This window comes from Conger conger, chromosome 2 (assembly GCF_963514075.1).
Source record: "Conger conger chromosome 2, fConCon1.1, whole genome shotgun sequence".
In the NCBI taxonomy this organism is placed as follows: domain Eukaryota; kingdom Metazoa; phylum Chordata; class Actinopteri; order Anguilliformes; family Congridae; genus Conger; species Conger conger.
In genome coordinates, this window is record NC_083761.1 from 13,202,767 (window position 1) to 13,229,126 (window position 26,360).

The 26,360-nt window shown below is 45.8% G+C and overlaps 1 protein-coding gene across 1 annotated transcript in view; it reads left to right on the forward strand.

Moving 5' to 3' along the window:
• The window catches only part of plce1 (phospholipase C, epsilon 1), an 83,158-nt gene that overhangs the window by 38,749 nt on the left and 18,049 nt on the right, over window positions 1-26,360 (forward strand). The window contains exons 4-19 of the mRNA XM_061232017.1: window positions 864-1,131; window positions 10,885-11,201; window positions 15,897-16,042; window positions 17,236-17,494; window positions 17,846-18,054; window positions 21,329-21,962; window positions 22,325-22,486; window positions 22,580-22,697; window positions 23,128-23,293; window positions 23,881-24,003; window positions 24,214-24,350; window positions 24,548-24,786; window positions 25,101-25,162; window positions 25,272-25,437; window positions 25,818-25,925; window positions 26,070-26,186. Coding sequence (XP_061088001.1) covers window positions 864-1,131; window positions 10,885-11,201; window positions 15,897-16,042; window positions 17,236-17,494; window positions 17,846-18,054; window positions 21,329-21,962; window positions 22,325-22,486; window positions 22,580-22,697; window positions 23,128-23,293; window positions 23,881-24,003; window positions 24,214-24,350; window positions 24,548-24,786; window positions 25,101-25,162; window positions 25,272-25,437; window positions 25,818-25,925; window positions 26,070-26,186 — 3,231 coding nt within the window. The remainder of the gene's footprint in view (window positions 1-863; window positions 1,132-10,884; window positions 11,202-15,896; window positions 16,043-17,235; window positions 17,495-17,845; window positions 18,055-21,328; window positions 21,963-22,324; window positions 22,487-22,579; window positions 22,698-23,127; window positions 23,294-23,880; window positions 24,004-24,213; window positions 24,351-24,547; window positions 24,787-25,100; window positions 25,163-25,271; window positions 25,438-25,817; window positions 25,926-26,069; window positions 26,187-26,360) is intronic.

Below are 26,360 nucleotides of genomic sequence, written 5' to 3' on the forward strand. Positions count from 1 at the left end.
TATAAAAAGGATTGGTGTTATTGATGGGGCAACCGACACTTCCTACCTAGTAGAACAGAAGGGCCTTAGGCATTACACATACATCCAGACCCTGTGCCACCTATAGTAATGAATGATCCCTCTGCTGAGCCAGGAGTGCTGGCTAAAGGCTAAAGCTGCCTCTGCCTGTCACATAACCCTCACCGTTTGATTAGGTCAGCACAGTTCAGTCCGTGTCCCTGCTGCCTGGAAAGTCAGAAAGGCTTGAAATGCACTGAGCCAATCTGCTAAGCGCTTGTAGAAAAGTCAGCAGGAAGGAAGGAAAGTGACCAATTGCAGAAAATGCAGCAGAAGACGTTTTGTGGACGCGTATGATTTCAGTTCTCTGGGGTCATTTGGGTGTGATTGTGTCAGCCTTTTATCACTTTGTTTCCATGGCAGCCGCTGTACTAAATGCACTTTCAGCAGAAGTTATGGGTGAGCAATATAAAATCGAATACACCTCGAGTGGTCCAGATAATGGAAGCATATATGCTTACCAAGAACTGCATGCGTATGCTTGCCGTAGATGTATAGGTCTATTGTGATTTGGAAAGGAACCAAACCTCAGTGCAGCTCACTGTACTGTTTATATGGTGAGCTGTCACTTTAACCTCTTTAACCTTTGGAATTACACATTTTGTATTGACGGTCGTACCCAGTAATATCTACATCTACTTCTCCCCTCCCTGAAGACACATGATTATCACTTTAACTATTTCATGGGTAAAAAGAGGTTTAGGCAAGAGAGAATCCCTGTTCCTGCTCTGGCATTCAGTGATTAGCTCTGGCAGTGAGTTGTATCTGACAGCTTTGTGTGTGTGTGTGTTTGTGTGTGTGTGCAGGTCCACTATGCGCTGACAGTTGAAGAGGACCTGCTGCACTCCTCCAGGAAGCTCCTGGCCTCCGTCACATCCGCCTGGCGCCTAACGTGTTTCTGGGACGCGGGACCATGCGTGTGCGAGAGGCCGACTAGCCTGCGCGCCTCCCTGCCCAGAAGCGCCATCTCCGCCCTCATCACCGGGGCCCTGCTGGAGGTCACCGCCACTGTCGGTGCCCGGAGCGGACTGCCCGGCCTCGTCGTGGGATCGGCCGGCAGAGCCATGCTCAAAGGTGGGCATGCCGAGCTACACCACTCCTAGCGTCCGCTAGCTCCTCGTGGTCATCGCTCCTGTTTCTTCCGTTTTCCTTCCCGCTGCTAGTTTTCTGTCCTATTCCGTGGTCACTTCAGCTGTCTGTATTTTGGTTTCCTTCAAACCGTTATGTGAAGGAACATCAGCGTTCTCTTCCTGGTTTTCCTATCTGAAACGCCCACCAAACGTTCGCAAAGAGCAGTGACGTAGGCTTTTTGAAAAGTCCCTTACCCTGCCCCCAGAGCCCAATTCTTCTTTCCCCTTTCCCCCATGTCTCCTGTGGTCCGCTCTCTGTGGAAATTATGCAAAAACATACACGTGGGAAATTGTTTTCCAAACTGCTCCGAGCTCCAGTTAGGCCATAATATATTAAAAAAAAAGCTGCATGTGGGCCTTTAATGTCAGTTGGCACAGCGTAAGCTGCCTTTTGCTCTGTCCTGTTTTGAATGTGAGAAGCAGTTGGCCATGTCCTGCTCCGAGGCTCCTCTGTTTGCATTGGTGCTGTGCAAACAGACGCTCACTTAATCTTGTTTCACACTCTCCTATCAGTTATCAAAATATCTCTGTGATTAATAAGTGACCTCTGCAGAATTCACCATTTATGACCATACCAAGGCTGTGTTCCCCCAGCCTCTATTTGAGGCAGGGTTGTGGGTCGGTTCACCAGCACTAATGGATTCGGAGCTGCATTGCTGCACCCGGGGCGTGGTATTGGAACGGAGGTGTGAAGGAAACGAAACCACAACGGCTACACTGGAATGCTACTTTATATTTCGCAGCAAGTTTGAGATGCACAGATAATTAATTAGTTGTTATTCAGTGTTAATTGCGGTTAATATCCATTCTAGTTTTGGGTCCTGAGGGATGTTTTAAAAATACTCTCGTACGCCACATTTTAGAACTATAAATAGGTATAAAAAGTGTGTTATGGCCGGAGGTGTTAATGAGCACAGGCAAATGTATGGCAGTGAGAAGTTTGTCTTCCTGTACTTGGTTGCTTGGCATTTTGATTGACTTTGATTGACTTTGACATTTTAACAATGAAAGCCACACAGAAGTAATCACCACCATATGACATTTTGGCACTGAAGAAACAGTTTTTTCCAACATTTTATGAAATTTTTTTAATAATGTACACAAAACCAGAAAGAACTGGTAAAAAAAGAAAAACCAGTATGTGAGTTTCTTTTTATCTAGACTGGGAAAGTACAGTATTGTTACTGTAACTGTGGTTAGTTCTAATATAGATATTGAATGTGGGGAGGAGATGTTGTGAAGAATTCCCATTACGTTTTCCATCCCAGTCGCTTCCCATGGCATTTTCCCACATGTCCACTTGTGTTCCCACTGTGGTGTTTGTGGGCAGACTGAGGCTGGTGTTTTTCATCTTCTCCATGTCCGCCTCCCACTTACGTTGCAGTAATCACATTTATTTTTTATTCATATGTGTGAGAGACTGTGCGTTACGTGTTCTTTGAATTATTTATGCTGCTTGATTAAAGGCACCTAATGGCTATCCGCTGCCTGTTTGCTTTTTAATGGACGTTTTCGTCCTATCTTTAAACAAAACGCACCCATTTTCGCTCAGGCGTATTCGTTCAGACGCTTCTAGAATCGCAGCATTAATGTGCGTCCTGTGTGACAGACACAGCCCAGGTCTTGTTGGCCTTGTTGGTGAAGCTTATGAGTGAAGCATGGTGGGACTGACGTGTTCGCCCCTTTCACAAGCTAAGAGTTATGATTATGGACGGCTCTCTTTCACTCTTTCCACAAGATTTTAAAAGTAAATTCAGATTCAATATGCACTTGAAAGAGGCCACTGCCTCTGTGATGAGGACGAGCACACCACTTGATTGTTGTCTGCTAATCAGATTCCGGTTGCATAAATTTTTGTGGCCAATCTCTCGGATATGACCTTGTTGTCCCCGTCTGCGTTGTTTAGCATGACAATGAGGCGGCGTAAATCAAGCCCCATCCTCTATTAAAAGCAATCTGGCAAGAGGGCCGTGTGACATGGTGTTCGCCGCTTGGTTTGATGGAGTGACACGCTGACCCCCGCCTTCCCCACATTCAAAATATTAACAGCAGTCAGAAGTGAGGAACATTCCTTCATTGTAAACAAAATGGCGGCATTTTTTTCTGAGCCCCCCCGCCTTACAGGGCTGGATATGAGGCAATGTATAGTACAGTAAACCGGGTATGCGTTCATCGTTGTGCAACATTCAGTAGAGAAAAAAGATAATTAGCCAGACCGGGTTAAGTTATAAAAAGATGAACTGCTTTTGATAGATGTAGGCTACTGCAGATGTTTGGCGTTAGATGGAATTTAGGTTGCATGATCCTATCCACAAGCTGTTCCGAATAATTTAAGGTGTTCTGTTTGAAGTCATTTTCATTCTTTCCATTGTACTTCATGTTTTGACACAACATACAAAAACGCAGCCTGAAACACAACACTATAAAATACATACAGACCAGTTCACTTTACAAATGGACACATTGCTAAGTGCATTGCTGTTGGCTATAGTGCATCAAAGACGTAGAGTATTATTCCTCTGTTGAGGAAGTGTATTCACCCCATAAATTAACCTTCATGTTTCACAACAACCAGTCCATCTCCCCAACCCTGGTGTAATCCACAGCACATTACACTCTGTATTTTTATACCACATGAATCATTGCATGCAACAGTTTTCTGATGAAAAACCCAAACTGAGAGCTTGGAACAAAGTAATCACACAGTATAAATAATTAATGCCAACAGTGATAAATTAGCAGAGCCTGTAGTGTGTGGAGAACAGACAGAGGGTCTGAGGAACAGCATTGCGTTTGAATGCTGTTTTGACAACAGTCTAGGGAGGGATTAGGTTTCCAAGATTCGGTCAGTGAAGTGCAGATAAATTCCCAAGTTAATTCGCAGTAATGCCCAGTTCTTTTTTTTTTTACCGCCTTTTTTATCTTTTAAAAATTTTATGAAGCAGCTTTCATGTATGGGGCAATATACTTTCATGTGCAGATAAATGACCAGCTGCGGTCTATGGTGCACAATACTTGAGGCAATTTGAATTTTTCCTCTAGGCCAGCTTATGCACGCTCCCAAATTCACAGAGGACTACTAATACAGTCAAGTCTTCCAAAAGTGGAGAACAAATGATGTTCTGGTGGTATATACATGAAACATGGATACTAAAATTCCAGCCACTCTAGTGGAGAAATGGGAACATTGTGTCTGACTTTCTCACAGATTCCTTGATGAAGGCTCAGAGGCAAGAGATTTGTTTCTCCCTCCATTTCTTCCAAAGAGTGGTTGGAATTAATGTGTCTCATTACAAATCTTGAGAAAATAAACATGGGGTAGAAATAGGTAAAAAATTTAATTACACACATTCATGGGAGATTTTCTTGGCCTGCTCTTTGGATATCCAGCCCAACAGCGCCTGGCTTTTAGCTGAATTCATTTAGGACAGGTCGACACTGAGACGTGGAGTAGGGTCTACATGAGCTCCTCTCACTATTGTGTAAAGCAAAGGTCCTCCAAAGCTAAAGACTGGCAGTGCTGTAGGAAGCCAGTGTGCATGGCAGGGTCAAGGTTAAGCTTGCGTGCTTCGAATACTTTCTCAGGACAGAACTGTTTGCCAGGCTGGCTGGAAAAGGGATGGCAATCGTTTGACAAATGAGTTTTTTTGGGACTATGTCAAACAGGGAGGCTAGCCGTGCCTCTGTACTGCACCAGCTCTGGACAACATTAATGTTTATGTTTTCTTTTGGCAACTGTCGAGGGTACTCCTGAAATACTGTCCTGTCGGACGAGAAAGAGCGTGCGCTGGCAAACAATAGCGCTGTTTTTGTCATGGCTTAGTCAGGTTATAAAGATCCTGTAGGTTTTTTTTTTTTTGGTGGAGGCGGGGAGAAGATGAATAAATTGTCTGTGGTATTTAACGTTTCCCCGTTCCGTAAAGAGTCAGGTTGTCGGAGTGAGAATCAAGGCAGTCACTGCTGAATTTCTCCCAGTGTGTATTTATTGATGGAATATATTTTGCAAGTGAAGTAACACGATTACTTTTTTATGCTGTGGCAGTACTCATTTGAGAAGTTAAATTGTGTCAGGTAGAAGGTGAGTGTTCTCAGCTCTGTATTTCTGCTTATATTTGATTGCGTGGTACTTTGTGTGGTTTTTGGAACGTGATGTTTTTAACCAGGCAAATGCATTGCCTATTAAATTTTAACACCAGAATTTAGTGCATTCCATTTCTGAAAATAGTTGATGAATTTTTAATGCTTCGCTCTTGCATCATTCTTGTTAAATGTCCACTGTCTTTTTTGCTGCCTCATTTCACACACACCGCCCCAACGGTTCATACACACATTCGTCCCGCATTGACAGTCCTTCTCACAAAAATATCTGTGTTGCTGGTAAAATAAGCAGGGAGGTGTTCCTCCTCATTTACTGAAAGAGTACAGTGGGAAAGGTCATTTGGATTCCTGTTGCACTTGTATCAGCCTCATTAGTCGACGACCCCGTCCCTTTTCAGAAAGCATCTCCCTGCGAACCTTCCCTGGGCCTTAAAAGGCCAGGAGTGAATATTCAAACGGCTGATTTCCTCCTCGGAGTGGCTCTGTCCACCGCTTTCATCTGCGAGTAACCCGACCTCGACACGTCGCGGGGGGGCGGGGGGGGGTCGGGATTCGACAGCGCCGCTGGAGCGCGGACGTTAGTTATGCAGCGCGTCAGCTCCCGGCAGTGCAGACCTCGGCAACTGCTGCCTGCCAGTTAAACGTGGACAAGTGCACCTCGCCGGATACCCCGGCTCCCTCGTCCTCTCTCTCATGAAGCACTCCCGGAGGATGGACTACCGGCTCATCAGTAAGTGCGCGCTCCTCTCTACCTCCTCCTTCCGCCCGCCTGGCATGTCCTTGAGACGTTATTTATTTCTTATACAAAGTAAATCACAGGGCTTTCCCTCGCCCATTGCTCCTCTGTCTGACACGTTGTGTAAACTGATTTCCACTGCTGTTTATTGTTACTGGAACACTGGAGGTAAGACACCTTGTCGTATTCTGCGGTTCAACAGCAGCGCGGCTTTGCGTCGGTGTGTGTGCCGAAAGGAGGAGAAACGTGAGGGATCGCCTTTAGCCTTGTGTTTTGACGAACTTTTACTGGACCGGGGTGCTGGCAGCCTTACTCGATGTGTCTGCAGTGCTTTTGAAAGAGATTCAGCAATTTATGAACTCGGATCCAAGTGCGTGTCTGGGGTATCGGGTTCTGGGGTTGTATGGGTTCTGTGTCTGAATGTTAGTTTTAGAAAATGTTCTCTATGACTGAGTGACAGTTGTGTAGAGTGCTGTACATTCTGGATTGTCTTTATGTGCCTTGCATATTCAGAATTGTAAGGACTTAGAACCTTGCCTATTTCTGTTAGGGTACAATATGATATGAATGTCAATATTAATTTGACTGCCAAGAGATCATCTGATGCAAAGTGGAGTGAATGTAAAGAATTGAAAATATTTGTCTTGAAGTACGTGGTTTCTGTTGGTACTAGCCTTTCAGTATGTAGTTTTGCATTATTTAACATGTGTATACATATACTTGCTAATGCTTAGCCTACCGCCTATATATCTGTCTGTCATTGCGTAAACAGACACACACACACGCACACACACACACGCACGCATGCTCAAGGTTATTTTCTCGGATAGAAAAGTGATTCAAACAGAAGCACATTGTGCTGTAGCTGTTGAATGCTTTAGTTTTATCTTCATACTGTAGTGAAAGCACCTCTCCTCCACACTGCTCCATAGCTGAGCCCTGTCTGTCACATGCCAGCCCAGCCATGGGGACCACAGCCCACTCTGTTTGTTTTGATGGAGGCTCTGACTGGACCATAACCATTATTCCTGCACAATGACAGGTGCCCCTTGTGAAGTGGTCACTCCAGTGAGTCATCGGAGCAGATGCTCCTCGCTTTTCATCAGAATAACAATTTAATCTCTGAAATCTTCCACCGTGGCGCTGCTTATCTGCTTTTGTGGACGAGCTGCGTGGAGAGTGCCCTCCAAGACAGGGGAAGCGCGCGTGTGTGTGGACGCCGTGTGAGGATGCCGTGTGTGTGTGTGTGTGTGTGTGAGGAAGACGTGTGTGTGTGTGTGTGAGGAAGACGTGTGTGTGGAAGGTGTGTGTGTGTGTGAGGAAGCCGTGTGTGTGTGGAAGCCATGTGTGTGTGTGTGTGTGGACGCCGTGTGTGTGTGTGTGTGAGGAAGACGTGTGTGTGGAAGCCATGTGTGTGTGTGGACGCCGTGTGTGTGTGTGTGAGGAAGACGTGTGTGAGGATCCCGTGTGTGTGTGGAAGCCGTGTGTGTGAGGACGCCGTGTGTGTGGAAGGTATGTGTGTGAGGAAGGCGTGTGTGAGTGGAAGCCATGTGTGTGTGTGTGGACGCCGTGTGTGTGTGTGTGGACACCATGTGTGTGTGTGTGTGGACGCCATGTGTGTGTGTGAGGAAGATGTGTGTGTGTGTGGACGCCGTGTGTGTGAGGAAGACGTGTGTATGTGTGAGGAAGACGTGTGTGTAGAAGCCGTGTGTGTGTGGAAGCCGTGTGTGTGAGGACGCCGTGTGTGTGGAAGGTGTGTGTGTGTGTGAGGAAGCCGTGTGTGAGTGGAAGCCATGCGTGTGTGTGTGGACGCCGTGTGTGTGTGGACGCCGTGTGTGTGAGGATGCCGTGTGTGTAAGGAAGCCATGTGTGTGTGGAAGCCGTGTGTGTGAGGAAGCCGTGTGTGTGTGTGTGGAAGCCGTGTGTGTGAGGACGCCGTGTGTGTGAGGAAGCCGTGTGTGTGTGTGTGTGGAAGCCGTGTGTGAGGATGCCGTGTGTGTGTGTGTGGAAGCCGTGTGTGTGTGTGTGGAAGCCGTGTGTGTGTGTGAGGATGCCGTGTGTGTGTGTGGAAGCCGTGTGTGTGTGTGAGGATGCCGTGTGTGTGTGTGGGGAAGCCGTGTGTGTGTGTGGACGCCGTGTGTGTGTGGACGCCGTGTGTGTGTGGACGCCGTGTGTGTGTGGACGCCGTGTGTGTGTGGACCCCGTGTGTGTGTGGACGCCGTGTGTGTGAACGCCGTGTGTGTGAGGTCCGGAGGAAGTGTGCTCAGGTAGCTGTGTTGACGGAGAAGCAGGATTTTCGGTGAAATTAGCAATGAAAATAAAGTCGAGTGTCCTCTTTTGTTCTGCTCCGCGCATTTTAAGCAGGAAATAAATAAAGATCAGATGGAGGCCTTTTTTTATAGCATATTATTTGCAACATAATGATTTTTTTTTTTTCCCCGGCGATTTATTTTACATCAAAAGGAGGCACATAATACATGAAGAAGCTTTTAGGCCATCTGTAAAATTTAGCTAACACAGTTCATCTTTTTATTGTTTGATATTCTGATAAGCTATTTAAGCCCTGCTGGAGGTCCTGTGGCTCGGCAGAGCAGTCTGAAGCAGGGTGGATTGAGCAGGTGATAGTGCGGCGATTACAGTGATGGATTAGGCACTGCTGATGCGCTCCTGCTGTGTCTTGCACTAGAATTCATTGCATCTTAAGAGGGAGAGGCGCTGGTACTAGCACACGGAGCAATCTCCTCAATGCACTTTATTATGGAGACTTGCGTATGTCTTACGCTGTTCGTGGGGGGAGTGGGTATTTCAGCGTCAAGTATCTCAGATTATTAAAGCCTCTTCCTAGGTCAATTTTAGATTGACGTTTGATGAAATCGAATTTGCTGAAATTCTAGAAGCTTCTAGTCTGTTGCTGAGGGAACCTACTTCATTTTTCATTAGACAACAGAACCAAGGTTTGACTTGGTTTTCAATTGAAATTTTAAACTGGCAGTCTGTAATCTGCATTTCTAATTATTTATAGTTGTCAAGTGTTCCTGGTGACCAATTTTGTACTGGGCGTGGGGCCCACCTTTGGGGCCCACCTTTGGAGATGATCCTCATCATCCTTGGATAATGAATGCTAATTCTAGCTGTGGGACTTCCATAGGCAGTTAATTAAGGATTAGGTGAAATGAACACTCTGGGAATTTCAAACTGCCTCCACCTCCACCTGGGAGAGCTTCACGACTGCACGTACAGCCTGCATGTTTATCACATTTCATTTCCCTATCGAGAGCCCATCGGTGGAAACAAAGAAGATTTCTTTATTTCCTTTATTGCTTTACAACACAGCTCCGTTATCTGTTTCAGTAGAAGTGTTACATAGTTCTTTGTTTCTATGAAACAAACCGCAAACTCTGGGGAGAATACGGTAATTGGAGCTTGACCGCATTCTTACCATGTTATTGCTCACTTATCTGACCTGTAAATAGCGATGAAGATAAATAAACAGAGTGCTTTTTCACAGATCATTGTACAGTAGTGTCACACATCACTGTTGCTATTAGCTTTTTGTTTGTGTAACTTTGTTTGCCGATGTTTGTCAGGGCAGTCGACGAGTTGTCAGCTGCGTCTACCGTTTAGTGCTTAATTTTCTCTCTTAAGGCAATACTTCCCTCTCTGGAGCCATTTCACTCTGATTCCTGGCCTGCTCACTTGTGTTTGTATTAAAAGTCATTCTGGATAAGAGCATCTAACAAATGCCAGCAATGTAATGTAATATCAATAAATGAAAGCTATTTTTTACATTTTGTTTATTCAGATTAAAAACATACTTCAGAAACTTTAAAGCCTTCATTTTGCAAATGTCTCAGGTGTATTATTGAATAGGCAACGATCTCCTGGTGAGAGGTCTGTCTGGAGCAACTGAATACTGCAGTTTTCCATTTTTATCCCAAGCTTGGTGTTTCATATTGGCAGAGGGTGTTTCTCATTTGACATGAATAAATAAAGCACGTTCAGCTGGATTCTCTGGATTCTCAGAGGAGTTGGGTTAATAGCCTTGCTTCACGGTTCCACAGAAGCCCACCTGGGATTCCCAGCCGTAACCTGAAGATCCAAAGGTCCAGTGCCCTAGACACCACACACCGCCCATAATTCAATTCCTGTTTCCTAAATTTATGACATTCGTATAGATTGCCTAAGTGTTGCCCTTATTAATGATTAAGCAGTTTACAGAATCTCTGGTGCCTGTAAGTCCCCACTCTCCCTCTACATTCCTCAGTAAAGTAGTTGAGAGTATAGACAAATTATCCAGTATAAACCCTTTAAAAACCCCCCTCATTTTTCGGCACATTATATTAGTAGCTGCAGCTTCCTGTAGTACGTCCGTAAAGGAACTTGGAACGTGTGAATGGCGAGTTTGTTGGCTGCCGTTTTCCAGATTAGCATTACGCTCACCATACCAGCATGGATTCTGCTCATGCTGTTCTCTTTGTGACCTCAGAAGAGGTGTCCAGTAATCAGGACAGGCAAACACTGCGTGCATACGTACATTGGGACATCAGAACTATGTACAGTCAGACTGCTGTGTTTGGTTTGCGCTTGTAGCCTCTTCATTACCTCATAAGTTTTGTATGGGTGACTATTTATGGGAGACTATGACCAGAGGGCTCCCATAATGAGACATAAGTAGTTTTCATGTGAAAGTTTGAAGTGTGTCTATGGGTACACAGACATGGATGCAGCAGTAAGTATTAAGTAAGTATTAAGTAAGTATTCATGTGGATCATGCATGTCACAGACATGTTCTTCTCTACAGACCTACACGTTTAGCACACGTCTCGCTGACACGTCCCCGTCCCCGTCCCTGTGTGCCCGCAGAACGCCAGCTGTGCGGAGCGGTGGCGGCCTCCAACGTCATGCCCGTCAGCGTGGCGGGCATCAGCAAGGAGCTGGCGGACCTGCAGCACCTGGTGCAGTTCCCCGAGGAGATCGCCAGCATCCTGACGGAGCAGGAGCAGCAGCTGTACCAGCGCGTGTTCCCCCTGGACTACCTCTGCTTCCTCACGCGCGACCTGGGCGCCCCCGAGTGCCACAGACGCCACCCGCACCTGAAGGCCTCGCTGTCCGCCCCCACCATGTCCACCCAGAGCAGCCGGCGCAACGGCGTGGAGGACCTGGTCACTCGCTTCAACGAGGTGAGAGACGCGCGCCGAACACACTCCACCACGCGCGAACGCTTTTCCTTTCCGAAGAACACATTCCTTTTCCACTTGAAAAGCAGTGTTTTTCAGAGTCTGTGGAGGCATCGTATCCCTCCATGGACTTCAATACTTGTGAGGTTAGCCTTGGCGCAAGGTCGTGTGAACGGTTTTGCGATGGCGAGGCATTGTGGCCGAGTTTTGAGAACACAGGCAGAACTTCTGCCCGGGCTAGTCATAAGGTCATACGCAAACCAGCCTCACGCTACCAAGGCAGGTCTGGCTTCTGGAGTTAAAAGGGAAGCAAAATGGATGTTTGTCACGATCACTTCATGATGGTGAGTGAGAATGGAAAAATACTTTTTCATTTAGTTCATGAAAATTAATTCCCATAGTTATTCCAGTCTCTCATGAAATTGATTTTATTTTTGACTGTCAACGGCCGTGCAGAATAATGTTTCTGCAATAAAGTAGACCTTTCATTTAAAAAAAAAAAAAAAAAACTATTTAAAATTAAATTGACCTCAGTACAAGGGCTTCAGAATTGAATTGCAAGATGTTTTTGAGTCTTATCTAACTGTCTCCACAGAATTAGTCTTTTTGGCTAAAACTTGCACTGCAAGCTTTCATCATCCAGAACCCTGTGATGCTTTTGTTTGAGATAATTTTGAAATGCATTTTACTTTTCTCAAAATAATTTTCCCCTTTGATGTGACATAGGGGCCAAAGAGAGCCAATAGAGCCACAAATATTTCTTATTAGTAATATGTGCATTTAGTCATAATTGGCAATGACCTCATAGGTGTGCAACCCCCAGTCGGCCAAAGGGTCACTGACAGGTCATTAGGCTGCTAATGGCATGCAGCTTATTTTAGTGTGTACTTGCCTGCTTGTACATTATAGGATATTAATTACAAGCTAATTGCATTGACATAATGAGGAATTACAGAATCTCAAACTTGCATTTGTTCTTTAGTTGTTTTTCCCCCTCAACCGATTGGCTATAGAATAAAATATTATCAGCCCATATTGCTGAGTAAATATGGGATCTCAGACCGAAGTGAATATAAAATGTACATGAACATATGCACCCACAAAATCACAAAAACCACCCAACAGCTCTCTCTTATCATTAAGGTCACTTCACATAGTAATATTATGGGTCATTTTGGAAAGTGTTTTGGAAGGCACTGAACTTAATTAAGCAAAACAAATTCCCCAGCCTCAGTCAGACTCAATCTCAGTTTTAATCGCTCTTTGATTTGCAAGCTAAGCAGGCCATTCATATCAGTTTTGATCCAAGCACCATTTTATTGTCAGATGTTTTGTTACATCATTGATCTTCAGGGATCATAATTTCATAGCGATTACATGGTTGCATTGTGATTTATTATGAATGTCTCTTGGTGTTCAGCCCATCTTGTTCTCATTATCGTTGTCTCTGATTGGTGGCGTTCACTTGTCCATTCACCTCAGTCTTTTACTGGTCTGTAGCCCATTGTGCCAATCTGTTAGAGCTTGTGGGGTGAAAATGATCTTGCTGATGGAGACATGGCTGGGGAAATCAATATTACCTGTGGAACAAAAGTTCCGTCTTGGGCTAATAACCGTATTTGGTCATCTTTGGCTGCCATGGTTATTGACATTTAGCATTGAGTGCTTCATATTATACTGTAATTATATGACGGCATGACATAAAGTTGTCTCTTCGATTGGATAACTGTCCTTTATTAGAAAGCTTGGAGTGATATTCGCAGCAATCAAAAATATTCACAGGCAGCCCAGTTTTGCAGAGGTTTCTTTTGCAATTAGGATATATCAAGTTTGAGACACAGAAATGTAGAGCTGATGGACGATGTTTCGTGTTTGAAATGCAAGCTGATTTTTGTTTTGAGAATAAGAATAGCAGCGCCCATTTGAAATGTCAGGCTTTGTAAAGTCAGAACCGGGGACGGACGTCTCTGTGCTGACACCGGGGACACCTACAGCGTTGTCATGGTGCTAGCCCATGTCACTCCATTGCCACTGATTGAGCTGAGAAAGGTGTCCATCCTGTAATAATAATAGGTGAGAATGGAAAAGTGCCCTTGTGATGAGCACTGGAAAACAGCTTTCAGCCAGCATTTTTCCCACAACAACTATTTCAGGGAGCTAACAGTGTACTTTTTTATTTGGACAGGTTTTGTCATAGTGAACTTGGACACACACACATAGAGCAGCACTTTTGTCAGACTGCAATGTATAATTTGTTAATTTATTTTTGTGTCACGGTTACCCTTGCTTTATCCAGGTCATTGTGACCGTTGATTCCATGTTCCATTCCGTAGAATTTCTGGTTGCACAACGCTCCCTGCTGAGACGCTTTGTATGTAAACTGCATGAAGGCACCTTCACCAGGTTAATGAAGCCTTGTGTTATCCAACCACAGAGTCAGACAGCAGACATGGCTCCTGCTCCTATTAATACCACTGGCTCCTAAATAAGAACAGCAGTTTCTGGGACATGGGTTCGGATGCTTCCATCCCCTTGCCAAGTATGCGCACTAATCCGCAATGGCTAATCCACGCTAGCTACCACTGCATTTGTACACGGCGCGAAATGACAAAATGGGAATGGTGTAATGCACTGCAGTGCCTTTTTAGTTGCTGTAAGGGTCAGGGAAAGCTGGTGATAATCTGTCGGGCGCTAAAGCCTTCTGGCGTTTTGTCTGTCTGTGTGAGTGATGGACGTGGGGGAACATGGTCTGATCGCCCCTTATCTTTTTATGCCGCACAGTGATGAATGCATCCCCTCAGAACATGGCTGCTGCTGGCATTTTCCCTCTTTATTTTGTAGAGGGGGTTGGGGTAGGAGGTTGGGTTATGTGCACTTTAGGGCCTGTTGCGTAAACCATCAAACCCAAGTGATACCGTTCAAGGCATAATTTTTTGGCGCACTAGTAAAATAATGTCATCGTTATTATTTTCCTCTGTGTTTCGTGTCTCGTGGAGGTTTTGGCCCCCTTGCATAACCTTGTAAACTGATATCTGGGAAGTTTGTTTCCCCCTTCCCAGCACAAGCCAGCTGACATGTCTCTCCGTATGTAATCCTAGTGCGCTGGGCTTGCCAGAAGCATGCCAGAGAGATGACACGAATTGGACTGTCCTACTTACTCTTGGGAATCTGTGGGACTGTTTGCGTAATCTACTGTAATTGTTTCTGTCTTACATTTTAGCCGCTTTACAACAGCAGGCAAATATTCGTTCCTGCTCTTGCCCAATGATTTTCGTTCAATAATGCAATAAACATTATGATGTTAATAGAGGGAAAATGTCCAATGTGTTCACCACTGAGACATTTAGCAGAAGTTTTTATTTTAAAAAAATATTTTAGTTATTTTTCAAAATCCCTCCAAAATTCTCTCCCCAATTTTGAAATAGCCTGTTGTGGTTCTCGAGTCCGCCCTTATCCCACATTATCACCACTGTAGCACAAGAGTATGTACACCTCTGACACACTCACCAATGAACCACTAGTTTCCCGATGACAGTTCCCATAGTACTGCAGGAGAGCTAGCACCTCTTGGAGCAGAGGTATCAGCCTGTTGGTGCCTGGCAATCCATGCAGCAGTACCTCAAGGAACCCAACTTAAAGCATCCTGCTCCTGGGGGCTAAAGCCGGTTTTTATCCTGACTCTCGAAGCTCAAGCCTGTGATATCTCCACTTTAGGGTTCAGTCTGCACTTTTTCAGAATACATTACTGTCTGAATCACTCAAGAGGCCAATAAACACTATTTTCATTACAGAATCCACGAGTACTGCGGTCAGAAAAGGTATTCAAATATTGGCAGTGATGGGTCCATTGCTGAAGGCTTACATAATACTACCAGGTTGATTTTTAAATTATCTGCTTTAAATTACACATAAGTGTTTTCATTTCTGTTTAATTTGTTTTTGTTGGAATTGCTTTGTTTTGTTGCTTCACTGCACTGAAATCTCAGTTTTTCAGCATTTTTATTCCAAGAAAGTGTCACCCTTGCCAGTGGATACTTAATATGGGTACCCCCCCCCCATTTTTATTTTTTTTAGACAAGGACATGTCTTTATTATCTATGCAATAATATGAGCATGATTATACTTTTAATTGTATTCTTCATAAAACAAAAAATACATAACATTTTTCCAATCAGTTTTCCACATTGATTTGTTTAGGGGAAAGTACATTTTATTTGAGTGTGTTAAATGCAGTGCCATAAAAATGTTATCCCCCAAGTACTACTAACCTCAGCCTATTCTTAGTAGGAACAAAGGATTGTGTGTATATTAAACTTGAGAAATGCACATTCAGTGGATGTAGCAATGTAACTGGAGCATTATATTTTATGTATGTTTTGTGAAAACCCCAGAAGACACAGGACAACAGGAAAGTAGTTTTATGTATACTGTCTCCCTTGGGGGAAAATGATCTTAAACTGAATGTTATTGCATATTTTTCAAAGGATCCAAGTGTTTTGTAACCAAAGTTTTACTATCCCCTTATGCTGAGGATTTCTGAGGTATAAATCTGTGAAACCGGGGTTCTATTGTATTTACTTAACCTTTTTAAGGCACCATCTATAGATAACTGCACAAACTGTGTTTTTGGCTCTGTTGAGTTACAGTATATGTGAGTTCTATGGCTGTGGGCAGACACTCTGGTTTTCTGACCTCCAGGTGAGTTCCTGGGTTACCTGGCTCATCCTGACGGCTGGCTCCATGGAAGAAAAGCGTGAGGTCTTCTCCTACCTGGTCCACGTGGCCAAGTGCTGCTGGAACATGGGCAACTACAACGCCGTGATGGAGTTCCTGGCAGGTCTCAGGTGGGGATCGGGATGATCGTAACATTGTTATGGGCTTCTTGGTAAGCCCCAGAGAATCTGTGAGGCTTTGATGGTATACTTGGCAGGATCAGGTAGTGCTCAGGGCGGCTACAGTTCCTTCTTCACTTCGATGGGAGTTCTTGGCACTGCTCGGACAGGGATCTGCTAAAGCTTTAGGGACTCTACGAGGCTGTGGTGGAGTACTTAAAAGGGTCATGACCAGGTCATGCTCAGGGTGCTGCAGCTGTGTGATAAAGTTTTGTGCCGGCAACTGTAAATGCAGCTCCCTGTCTCTATAATGGAGTCTGGTAAGGACCAGGATAACTGCTGTAACGAGATGACTGTTTAGTCCTTAGCAGGGTCAGGTGTAGATCAAGGCAAGTTCGACTCTGAGGGCAGAAGAAGAAGAAGAAGAAGCAGAAGAAGAAAGATGAAGCAGAAGAACACATTTAAAAATATGTACATTTCAGTACGGTAGTTTTCAGGTTAAGTGAGGTCCGGGATGACTGTGGGGGTCTCGGTAGGGCTCCGAGCGCCTCTCCAGGAGGCAGTGATGGAGTATTTGGCAGAGCGAGGTAGAGCTGAGCTCCATTATCATCCAGGAGCAATGTCGAGCTGGGGGCCCGCATCGCTCCATTAAAAGGGAACAGTCGGCTCCGCAGCGGATCACATTGCAGCACTCTGTATTACCGCTGGCACTTTGATCTCCTGCGGCCTCTGGCAGGGACACAGCGGTGTCTGAATGTTGTACTTTATTCAAGTCTGAATTATGGATCTGCGGCCATTACTGCGGAGAGCTGAGACGCAAGGAAGCCAATGCTAGCTTTTCCAATGGTCGAGGTCGAGGAAACCTTTTTTTTGTTCATTCACACAACTGTTTCAGAGTAAACACCGGCCATGGTAACCTGGGAGAGTTATTGTGTTTATCTAATTTGGCACAAAGTGTGGTTGCCAGAGGGGAAATGGAAGCCGTCAGGAAGGGCTTTGCTTATCTGCTGCCTTGTGCTCCACTCTCACAGTTGTATATACAGTATCTATCCACTGGGACAATCCCATCTGTTTTATGTGGGCTGTTTAGTTATATCTGTGATGGCATGTACTTTAGGAGTTAGCATTAGTTCTTGGTAATAGTCACACATTGCCTGGTAGTTGAAGTTGGGGTTTAGCGACAGGTTGAACCCCTGTGTGACCAGGTCCCGTAAAGTGCTGAAGATGTGGCAGTTCATGGACCAGTCGGACATTGAGACCATGCGCAACCTGAAGGACGCCATGGCGCAGCACGAGTCCTCCTCCGAATACAGGAAGATGGTGAACCGCGCCCTCAACATCCCCGGCTGCAAGGTGGTGCCCTTCTGCGGGGTCTTCCTGAAGGAGCTCAGCGACGCCTTGGACGGGGCGGCCAGCCTCATCAGCCTCCGCCCCAAATTCGACTCCCAGGAGGACTCCATCGAGGTGAGACCAGTGCCCATTTCTTACGGCCTGTGACATTCGCTTAGGCTAGAGGTTTCCAAACTGTAAGTTTTGACTTATGTTATGAAAATTCATGTTGCATGTTTAGCTTTGTATTTCTATGCACTGTCTATTCTCCTTGTCCCACTGTTTATGTTTATATTTCAATGTGTTATTGGACCGCCGTGACCTTCATCCTGATTAGATACGCTATTCGCGTATTGGTGGTGAACCAAGATCCTCATGTTTTTCTGGTGTTCCATGCCGGGAAAGAGTTTGGCCTTGCACTTAACCTTGCATGGCCTCTCCCAGCCTGCCCTTGCGCTGACTGACTGAGACGCTTGTGTTCTGCAGTTTGTCACAGACTACAACGGCCAGGACAACTTCCTGCAGAGGGCAGGGAAGGACGGCCTCAACAACCCTGAGAAGGAGGCCACCGTCAGCAACATCCTCCAGACCATCCGCAGCTGCAACCGCAGCCTGGAGTCGGAGGAGGGTGAGGACAGCGGGCGCGAGGGCACCTCCTCTCGCAAGAACTCCTTCAAAGACAGGACCAAGAACCAGTGAGTCTCTTTAAACATTGTCAACCTTTTCATGTTTCATTTTGATGGGGTTTTAAGGCTCAATTTGAAGTTGACTTCCTGTATGAATCACAGCACATATTTGTGTGCTTTTGCTTGTATGTTTGGGAAGCTAGTTTAATTGGTCCATTTTGTGCCTTTTCTGTGAGACCGCTAAAGTTTTTTGATGGAACTGCCTGCAGATATGCATTCAGTGAGCACTTTATTTGGTATTTATTAGACTTATTTTTTTGACTTATTAAGTCTTCTGCTTCGTCTGTGTTCAGAGATGCTCTCCTGCATACCACTGTTGTAATACGTGGTTATTTGCGTTACTGTCACCTTCCTGTCTGTTTCGACCAGTCTGGCCCTTCTCCTCTGACCTCTCTCAGAACTGCTGCTCACTGGATGTTTTTTGTTGAAATAAAAAAAAAAATGAAATCAGTAGTTTGAGACCACCCTGTCTGGCACAAACAGACATCCCACGGTCATAGTCAAGTCACTTAGATCACATTTTTTCCACATTCTGACGTTTGGTCTGAAAATGCTTGAATGAATGCATGCTTTTATGTATTTAGTTGCTGCCACATGATTTTCTGATTAAATATTTGCATCAATAAGCTGGTGTCCAGGTCTACCTACAGTAATAAAATGCTCAGTGAGTATATGCCTGCCATTTAAGAGAACTACATATTTAAACCTGCTGCAGGTCTTCATTAAACCAGTAGGCCTGTCCTGAGATACGGCCCCTGAATTAGTCAGCACTGATAGGGGATTAAGGACCTCTTTCCCTGATGGTTACAGGCTGCACGACCGCACTGTCCTTCTGTCTCTATCTGCCTTCTTTCTCCTGCAAGTAAACCGTGACTTCACTGCAAATAGCTAATGAGACCATAAATAAGGACGTGAGCCCGTTGCACTCAGCAGTGATAAAGTAACAATCATCCATCATTGGGAAGATTAAATCAGGCCAGAAAAAACTTCTCCAACTTGTTACAGTGGAAGTAAATGAGTGGAGCGAGGACTCTCTGCGTGTTTGGTGCGACAGAAGGCAGGTGATTCACAGATAGCCCAGAATGCTGTGCTATAATGCACGTGTAGGCATGAGTGAGCAGACCTTGGCCGGACTGAGTCAGGCTGCTAGCCATTGCTCATCAGGCACTTTCATGTCTTTCATCTGCGGTTTGGCACGTTTGATTGACGCGGCGGGGACTTTTCTGAGCAGGGAACTTATTAGATGAGACCTCCTGGATGAATCACCGGCAAAGGTTATTAAAGTAGTCTCACGATGCTTAAAGTCCCATTTGAGGTAATTTTGCTTATTTGGTTACCCCATCGCTGAAATAGCCAATCAATTGAGGAGCGGAGTGGAGCACTCTGGACAGGCACGTGTCCTCTCAAACGCGTGTAGCCTCCCACTGCCTGTCTTCACTCCTCAGTTCACCCAGCTGAGCGGTGCAGTCATTGTGCTGGAAGATTGCATTCACGGCAGGGGCTCCATCGACCGGAGGGGCCGCTGTCGCCCAGATAAAGGTGGGGGGTTAACCTCGCAAACAAACCCCTCGCTCCTCGGGCAGCGCTGTGGCCAATCACGTTACCGCCCTGAGAGGTTGCTGCTGCAATCGGCGCCAGAACAGTTGATTGATTAAAGACAACGAGGAGAGGCACTGAGAACGAGCTTTTCTACTGGACGTGCAACCTCGCCGTCCCTTCTGTCCATCATTAAGTAAAGCTAACCTCTGGTCGTACATGTTGCAATATCAAAAACAAGGGAGCTGCAGTTTCACATGGGGATGCGTCTTAATGGAAATTTTTGAGAAAAACAAATTCCTGAGAGTATATTCTGTAACAGCCAGACTTGAATGCACCATAGTACTGTAAAATTATACTAATTACATTGTGATATTTTATCTGACAACATGATGCCCTAAATCAGTGGTACCCAACCCTGTTCCTGGACATCTGTCATCTTGAGAGTTTTATTTAAACTCTAATATGGCACGCCTGATTCTACTAATTGGCATCTGAAGGGGATCTCTAGCTGTTAAATGAGGTGTGCTTTGTTAGGGTTTGAGTGAAAACCTACAGGGCAGTAGATCTCCAGGAACAGGGTTGGGAACTATTGCCCCCAAATCTATTGCCCCCTTAATTTCTTAAAATGGGCAAGATAAGGTTATGCATGTACTGTATTTAAGTAAATGAAAATGATTATAATTTTTCATACTGTAATTCTTATATGTTCCCGAATGAAGGAAGCTAAAGAAAAAAACACAATCAAGATTTTGTCTTTGGAATTTACCATTATACTACCGTATATTTATATACATCAAACCAGTGTTCCTCTCAGAACATAGGACAAGTAGGTCTAGATGTTTTTTGTTAATTAACTAATGCTAAGTTTGTTTCCCAGAGGGTTGTAGGCTCCAAAAGCTGAAGCTGGAGCTCTGTTTGTCCTCAGTGTGTTACACGCACGTGTCGGGAAGCCTTTGGGTCCGTTATTAATTAGTGTCCGGTTCACTCTGGAACTTCTCAGCGCCTGTGTTGCTCTTAGTATCCAGTGCTGGTTATTTCAGGGGCTCCAATAGCTTCTGGAGAGGTTAGCCAAGCTTCCTGCCGAGCTCTTCTGGCTGTCTTACTTGCATCTCCCTGATGGTTTAATCTTAACTCCTCTCTCACCCTTTCTTCCTCATCCCTCCATCATAGTTCATTCCCTGTCAGGAAAACATCCGATTCAAGCAACGTCTTGTAAGTCTCTTGACTTTCTGGACTTCAAAGCTGGCCTGCTGGGGTTTTTTTTTAATTGAGACATGCAATGATGTACTGACAATGCCTTTCTTGCACGTACCTGTTTTACTACTGCGGAAGTACGCTTGCATATTATGGGTGTACATGAGAGTGCTTGCTGAATGAAAAGAATTTGCTTGTGAAATATGTTCTGGATTTTATCATGGCTGATGTAATATCACCGCACTGCTAACCCTGTTGTTGGTAAGACTGAAGACAGCACTGCTAAGCTCACTGGGTTCTTCTGTGTATCAGTGCTTGACCTGCAACTTTCCTGATTGGTCTTCAGAGTCAATCTTGTTTCCCTGCTTGACTAGAACGTTTCCTGGTTTGCTCTTAAGGCCATCTGTGTTTCTGTACTGGGCCAAAGCCTTTCCTGACTGGCCGTCAGGGTAATCTGTGTTTCTCTGCTTGACTAGAGTCTTTCCTGATTAGCCCTTAGGACCATCAGGGGTTCTCTGCTTGACCAAAGCCTTTCCTGATTGGCCCACAGGTTCATAGTGGGGGACCTCTCGGACTCGGATGGAGATTTGTCAGAGCAGGCCAAGGAGGTGGAGTTCCAGGGGGTGGAGGAGACCCAGAAGGCCTTCACCCATGGGACGGAGCTCATTCCCTGGTACGTGCTCTCCATCCAGCCCGATGTCCACCAGTTTCTCCTGCAAGGTGCCACAGTCATCCACTACGACCAGGAGACCCACCTGACGGCCCGCTGCTTCCTGCGACTGCAGCCCGACAACTGCTTTCTTACCTGGGCCCGTCCCCAGAGCAGCGGCCTCAGCAACTGCAAGCCCCAGTACTTCGGACAGGTGGTGCTCAACGGCCTGACCGAGGGCTTTTTGGACATTTCCATTGTGAAGGCTGTCTTCATGGGCCACCAGGCGGTGGATATCCACGCCGTGTGTCTGCAGAACAAGCTGTGCAACATGACCCCGGAGGAGAACGGCATCACCCTGCTCTATGGCCTCAACACAACCGACAACAAGCTCCTCCATTTTGTGGCTCCCAAGTTCACGGCCCGGATGCTGTACGATGGGCTGAAAGAGCTGGTCAGCGCTGTGAGGAAGATGAAGAGGTTTCCTGACCAGAGGCTACAGTGGCTGAGGAGACAGTACATCAGCCTCTATCAGGTGCTCATTTTAAATTGAGTTGTGTACTGTATTAGGCGCTGTGTACTGTATTATCTCCTCAGTTGTTGTTTATAATTACATGAAAAGCATAACCTGTACCTGGCAGCCACAACTACTGGGGAGTTTTAAGAATATTGTTCTCGAAAATATTCGAAATGGACATTTAGTTTTGATTTTATTTATTACAGTACTATACACAGTCCCACTTTAATCATTACCTATCTTGAATCTCGAAGAAGGCCAGTGCTATTACACGTCAGTTATTACCTGCCTCCCAGCCTCCCAAGGGTTTAAGAAACGATTAACAAACTGCACAAAGGCTCCCATTTTAAGACTGATGACCGTGGTGTTGGTGCGTGCAGGAGGACTGCAGGTACGAGGGCCCGACGCTAGCCCAGGCCATAGAGCTGTTTGGAGGCCGTCGCTGGAACACAGGTGCGTCAGGCACGGAGAAGCCCAGCGCGCAGAAGAACAGCCCCCTGGGAATTAACACCAGCAAGAAAAAGAAGAAGGCCCTCATGAGGGTTAGTAACCGTTTAACCCAAAACCGTTTTCTGTCCCTCGCTTGATTTGTGTGTCATGGATTCCACTGAGCGCGTTCCTCGTGGTTCCCACAGGGCGACAGCGGGGATGCCACGGACGATGAAATGGTGTCGCGGAAGACCCGGAGCTGTAAGGAGTCCTTGGGCCGGACCGGGTCGGACCCCACAGACACCGTGGATCAGGAGGAGCATGGTGAGTCGTTTCCACACTGTCCTCTGTCCTTAGTTTTTGTCATTTTTACTACTGAGGTTACAATTGCTAGCCACCTTTAGTTTCCTTTTGTCAGGAGTAAACAAAAACGAACCTACTGAACTTGGGATTACACAGGATTGAAGTCAAATCTGTCTGAGGAATGCTGGGTACGGGCTTTCTCATTCCTGGGAAAAGCACACAAGCGTCTGATTGTTCATTTCATCACTGGACTTTTGTCCAAGGCCTAATTTATTGGGAAATAATTGTGGTACAGTTGTTGAAGTATCCCATGTACATAGACACAGTATGAGAAATTCAAAACAAATTATACTAAATATAATGAGTGTTACATTATATTTAGTAGTGATACATTTTCATTTTCAGTTTGCTCTGGGTATATTGAGGTGTACTCACATGCATTTCTCTATAGAAGATGGCAGTGCCCTGGGCCTCCCCGGACCTCTGTCCCTGTCGGCCAGTAAAGCCCAGTCCCCCAGTGGGTCCTCGTCCTCCTCCTCCAGCATGTGCTCCACCTCCACCCCCGCCCGGCCGCTCTCCTCCCCCGTCCTCCCCTCCAGCTCCAAACCTCAGACAGGGTAAGCCATCACACCTGCGTCCTTCTACATGACTCATAGATACGGTGTCTGCGCTGTCTCACTCGCCGCCACTGCAGAAAATAAAGGTCCACGTGCCCTTTTGAGGATAATGTTGAGAGGAAATCTTGCCTTTCTAGGCTTTTTCTGGACTCTGATGTTGATAAAAACAATTAACAATTAAGATCTATGGTGTTAGATGTATCAGAATACACAAGCAAAAATGGTCAACAAAATAAATAAAAAATAAAGGCAATAGCTTTGTGAGAGCATTAAAAATATTTTTATTACTAAGCCCATTACTGTTGATTTTGATCATTTGATATTTTAAGACATGACACGGCTCATTTACACTTCACACTCTCGGCCTATCGCTTTCATTTGTATTGGGCCCGGCTCCACATGAGAGAACGAATCAGCTGAACCCCGGGAACATTTCTATTGGATCATTAAGGACAGCACTTGAATGTTGAGAGGCCGCTTCAGAAACAGGCCGCAGGTGTTTGAGGGCAAGATCAGTGTCTCCCAGCAAGTTCCCCCTCTGCGAGTGACGTTTCACCTGTGTCCTGTTCCCCCTCCCTCACCTCCAGGGCTTGGAGCAGTCGTAGCTGGCACGGCCGGGGGAAGGGCTGTCTCCGCGGCTTTCAGAACTTCATGATTTCCGACAGTATCATGAGCTTCACAGAGTTTGTGGAGCTCTTCAAATCCTTCAGGTATATCATCTTATCCTCTTTCTTCCAACTGTTTATATGTATTGTTTTATTGACTTTTATTTAATTTTATATATTTTTCCAATATATAAATTGACTACCTGCATGGCACCTTCACGTTGATTCAGGGATTCAGTTAGTTGGCGATGAGCGGTGAGGAATGATTGAATCTTTAATGATCCATGGTAAATGTCGTCTCGCTTGCGTCTGCAGCATCCGAAGCCGGAAGGACCTTAAAGATTTGTTTGATGCTTACGCCGTGCCCTGTAGCCGCTCTGCCCCAGAATCTGCCCCGCTCTACACAAACCTGAGGATTGATGACAAGATCACCGGGCTGCAGCCTGACCTCGGTGAGTACCTGCCTGAGCTTCTCTGTCTCATACCCAGGACAGGCGTCCACCAGAGTTTGCTGAGCCAACATAACCGTGTTGGTTCTTCTGATACTTGGAAATCTTTACATGCCATTAGGTTCACACATCGTGGAGGATGACAGTGGACTTTGGCAGATGGAATGAGGCATGTAAGGTCGCCTGTTTTTTATCCGCAGACCTTCTGACGCGCAATGGCTCCGACATGGGCCTCTTCATCCGGACCAAGCAGCAGATGTCAGACAACCAGAAGCAGATCTCGGACGCCATCGCAGCAGCCAGCATCGTGACCAACGGCACGGGCGTGGAGAGCGCCTCCCTGGGGGTTCTGGGCATGGACATCCTGCAGCTCAATGACTTCCTGGTCAACTGCCAGGCGGAGCACCGCACCTATGATGAAATCCTCAGCATCATCCAGGTGGGAAGGACTACATTACCCAGCAGGCCACAGTCACACTGAATATCTCTCCTATCCTGAATTTGAATTTAACATACATACAATATGAAGCCCCAGATTTGTTGTCTTTTTTAAAGAACTTGGTGGCTTGCATTACATTACATTACATGGCATTTAGCAGACGCTCTTATCCAGAGCGACGTACAACGAAGTACGGCTTAGGCATATCCCATCCAGCTTTTAGAATGTGTGCTAATTGAACCATACCTGGAATAGTTATTATAGTTCATCATATAATCATTTTTGTTAATTAATTTTTTTTTTATTTGTTTCAGAAATTTGAGCCATCTGTGAGCATGCGCCAGATGGGCTGGATGTCTTTTGAGGGTTTTGCAAGGTTGGTATAGTTTTCAGTGGCACAGAATGAAAGTGACATGATGCTGTGTGTGTATAAATGCTTCCAGGGTAAAGCTCGACACCACGTTCTTTCCAAACTCTCTCTGCAGGTTTCTGATGGACAAGGACAACTTTGCGTCCAAAAGCGAGGAGTCTCAGGTGGATGAAGAAGACCTCCAGTACCCAATGTCCTACTACTACATCTCCTCCTCCCACAACACGTACCTCACGGGTCACCAGCTGAAGGGAGAGTCCTCTGTGGAGCTCTACAGCCAGGTGAGGAAGCCAGGCAGTCTGGACTTCATAGTCATGGAGGGGGGTTGTTTATGCCCCTGAGCCTCTCGCTAGCTGAGCTCCAGGCAATGCCAACCTGCCAAAAAGCCGTTTTGTTCTGGCCACTCAAGTAAATAATCGTGGCTTAGCAAGCGATGATTTTTCAAACCCCTTTTCGGCGAACTTCAAAACTCCCCTGGGACTAGAAGGTTTTGGATCTAAGCAGACTTCTGTTATTCTAAACACCAGACTGTTATGATTCATAATGTCACTTTGTGTTGGCAGTTTTGGCAGCTGAGGGTGCTCAGTTAATCTTAGCTGGTACCTCCCTGGTTCCCCCAGGTTTAGTTTAGGATAATAACGGGCTGCTGCCCCCCTCTCAGGTGCTGCTTCTGGGCTGCAGGAGTGTGGAGCTGGACTGCTGGGACGGAGACGACGGGATGCCCATTATTTACCACGGTCACACCCTGACTACCAAGATCCCCTTCAAGGTGGCTGTCAATGCCGGCACTGTGTCCTTTTGTCTGATTGGCGATTCAATCGCATGTGGCCGTTTGAGTTTTTTCGTAGCTTGGGACACGCAGTTGACTATTGCATTTTCACCCGCTCACTTTTACGCCCGCTTGTTCGTGCAGGACGTTGTGGAGGCGGTAAACCGGACAGCATTCGTTAATTCCGACATGCCCGTCATTCTGTCCATCGAAAACCACTGCTCCCTGCCCCAGCAACGGAAAATGGCTGAAATCTTCAAGGTACCCTCGATGGACTAGACAACACATATTTTGATAGTTTCTTGTGTCGCCTTTGTTTTCCCCATATTGTCCCATCCCACTTTGATGTAGCATAATTGCAGCAGTAAAGATGCTCGCATTTGGCCCGGATGTGTGTGCTTGCACAGATTCCCATCAGCTTTCCCTCTTGCTTGT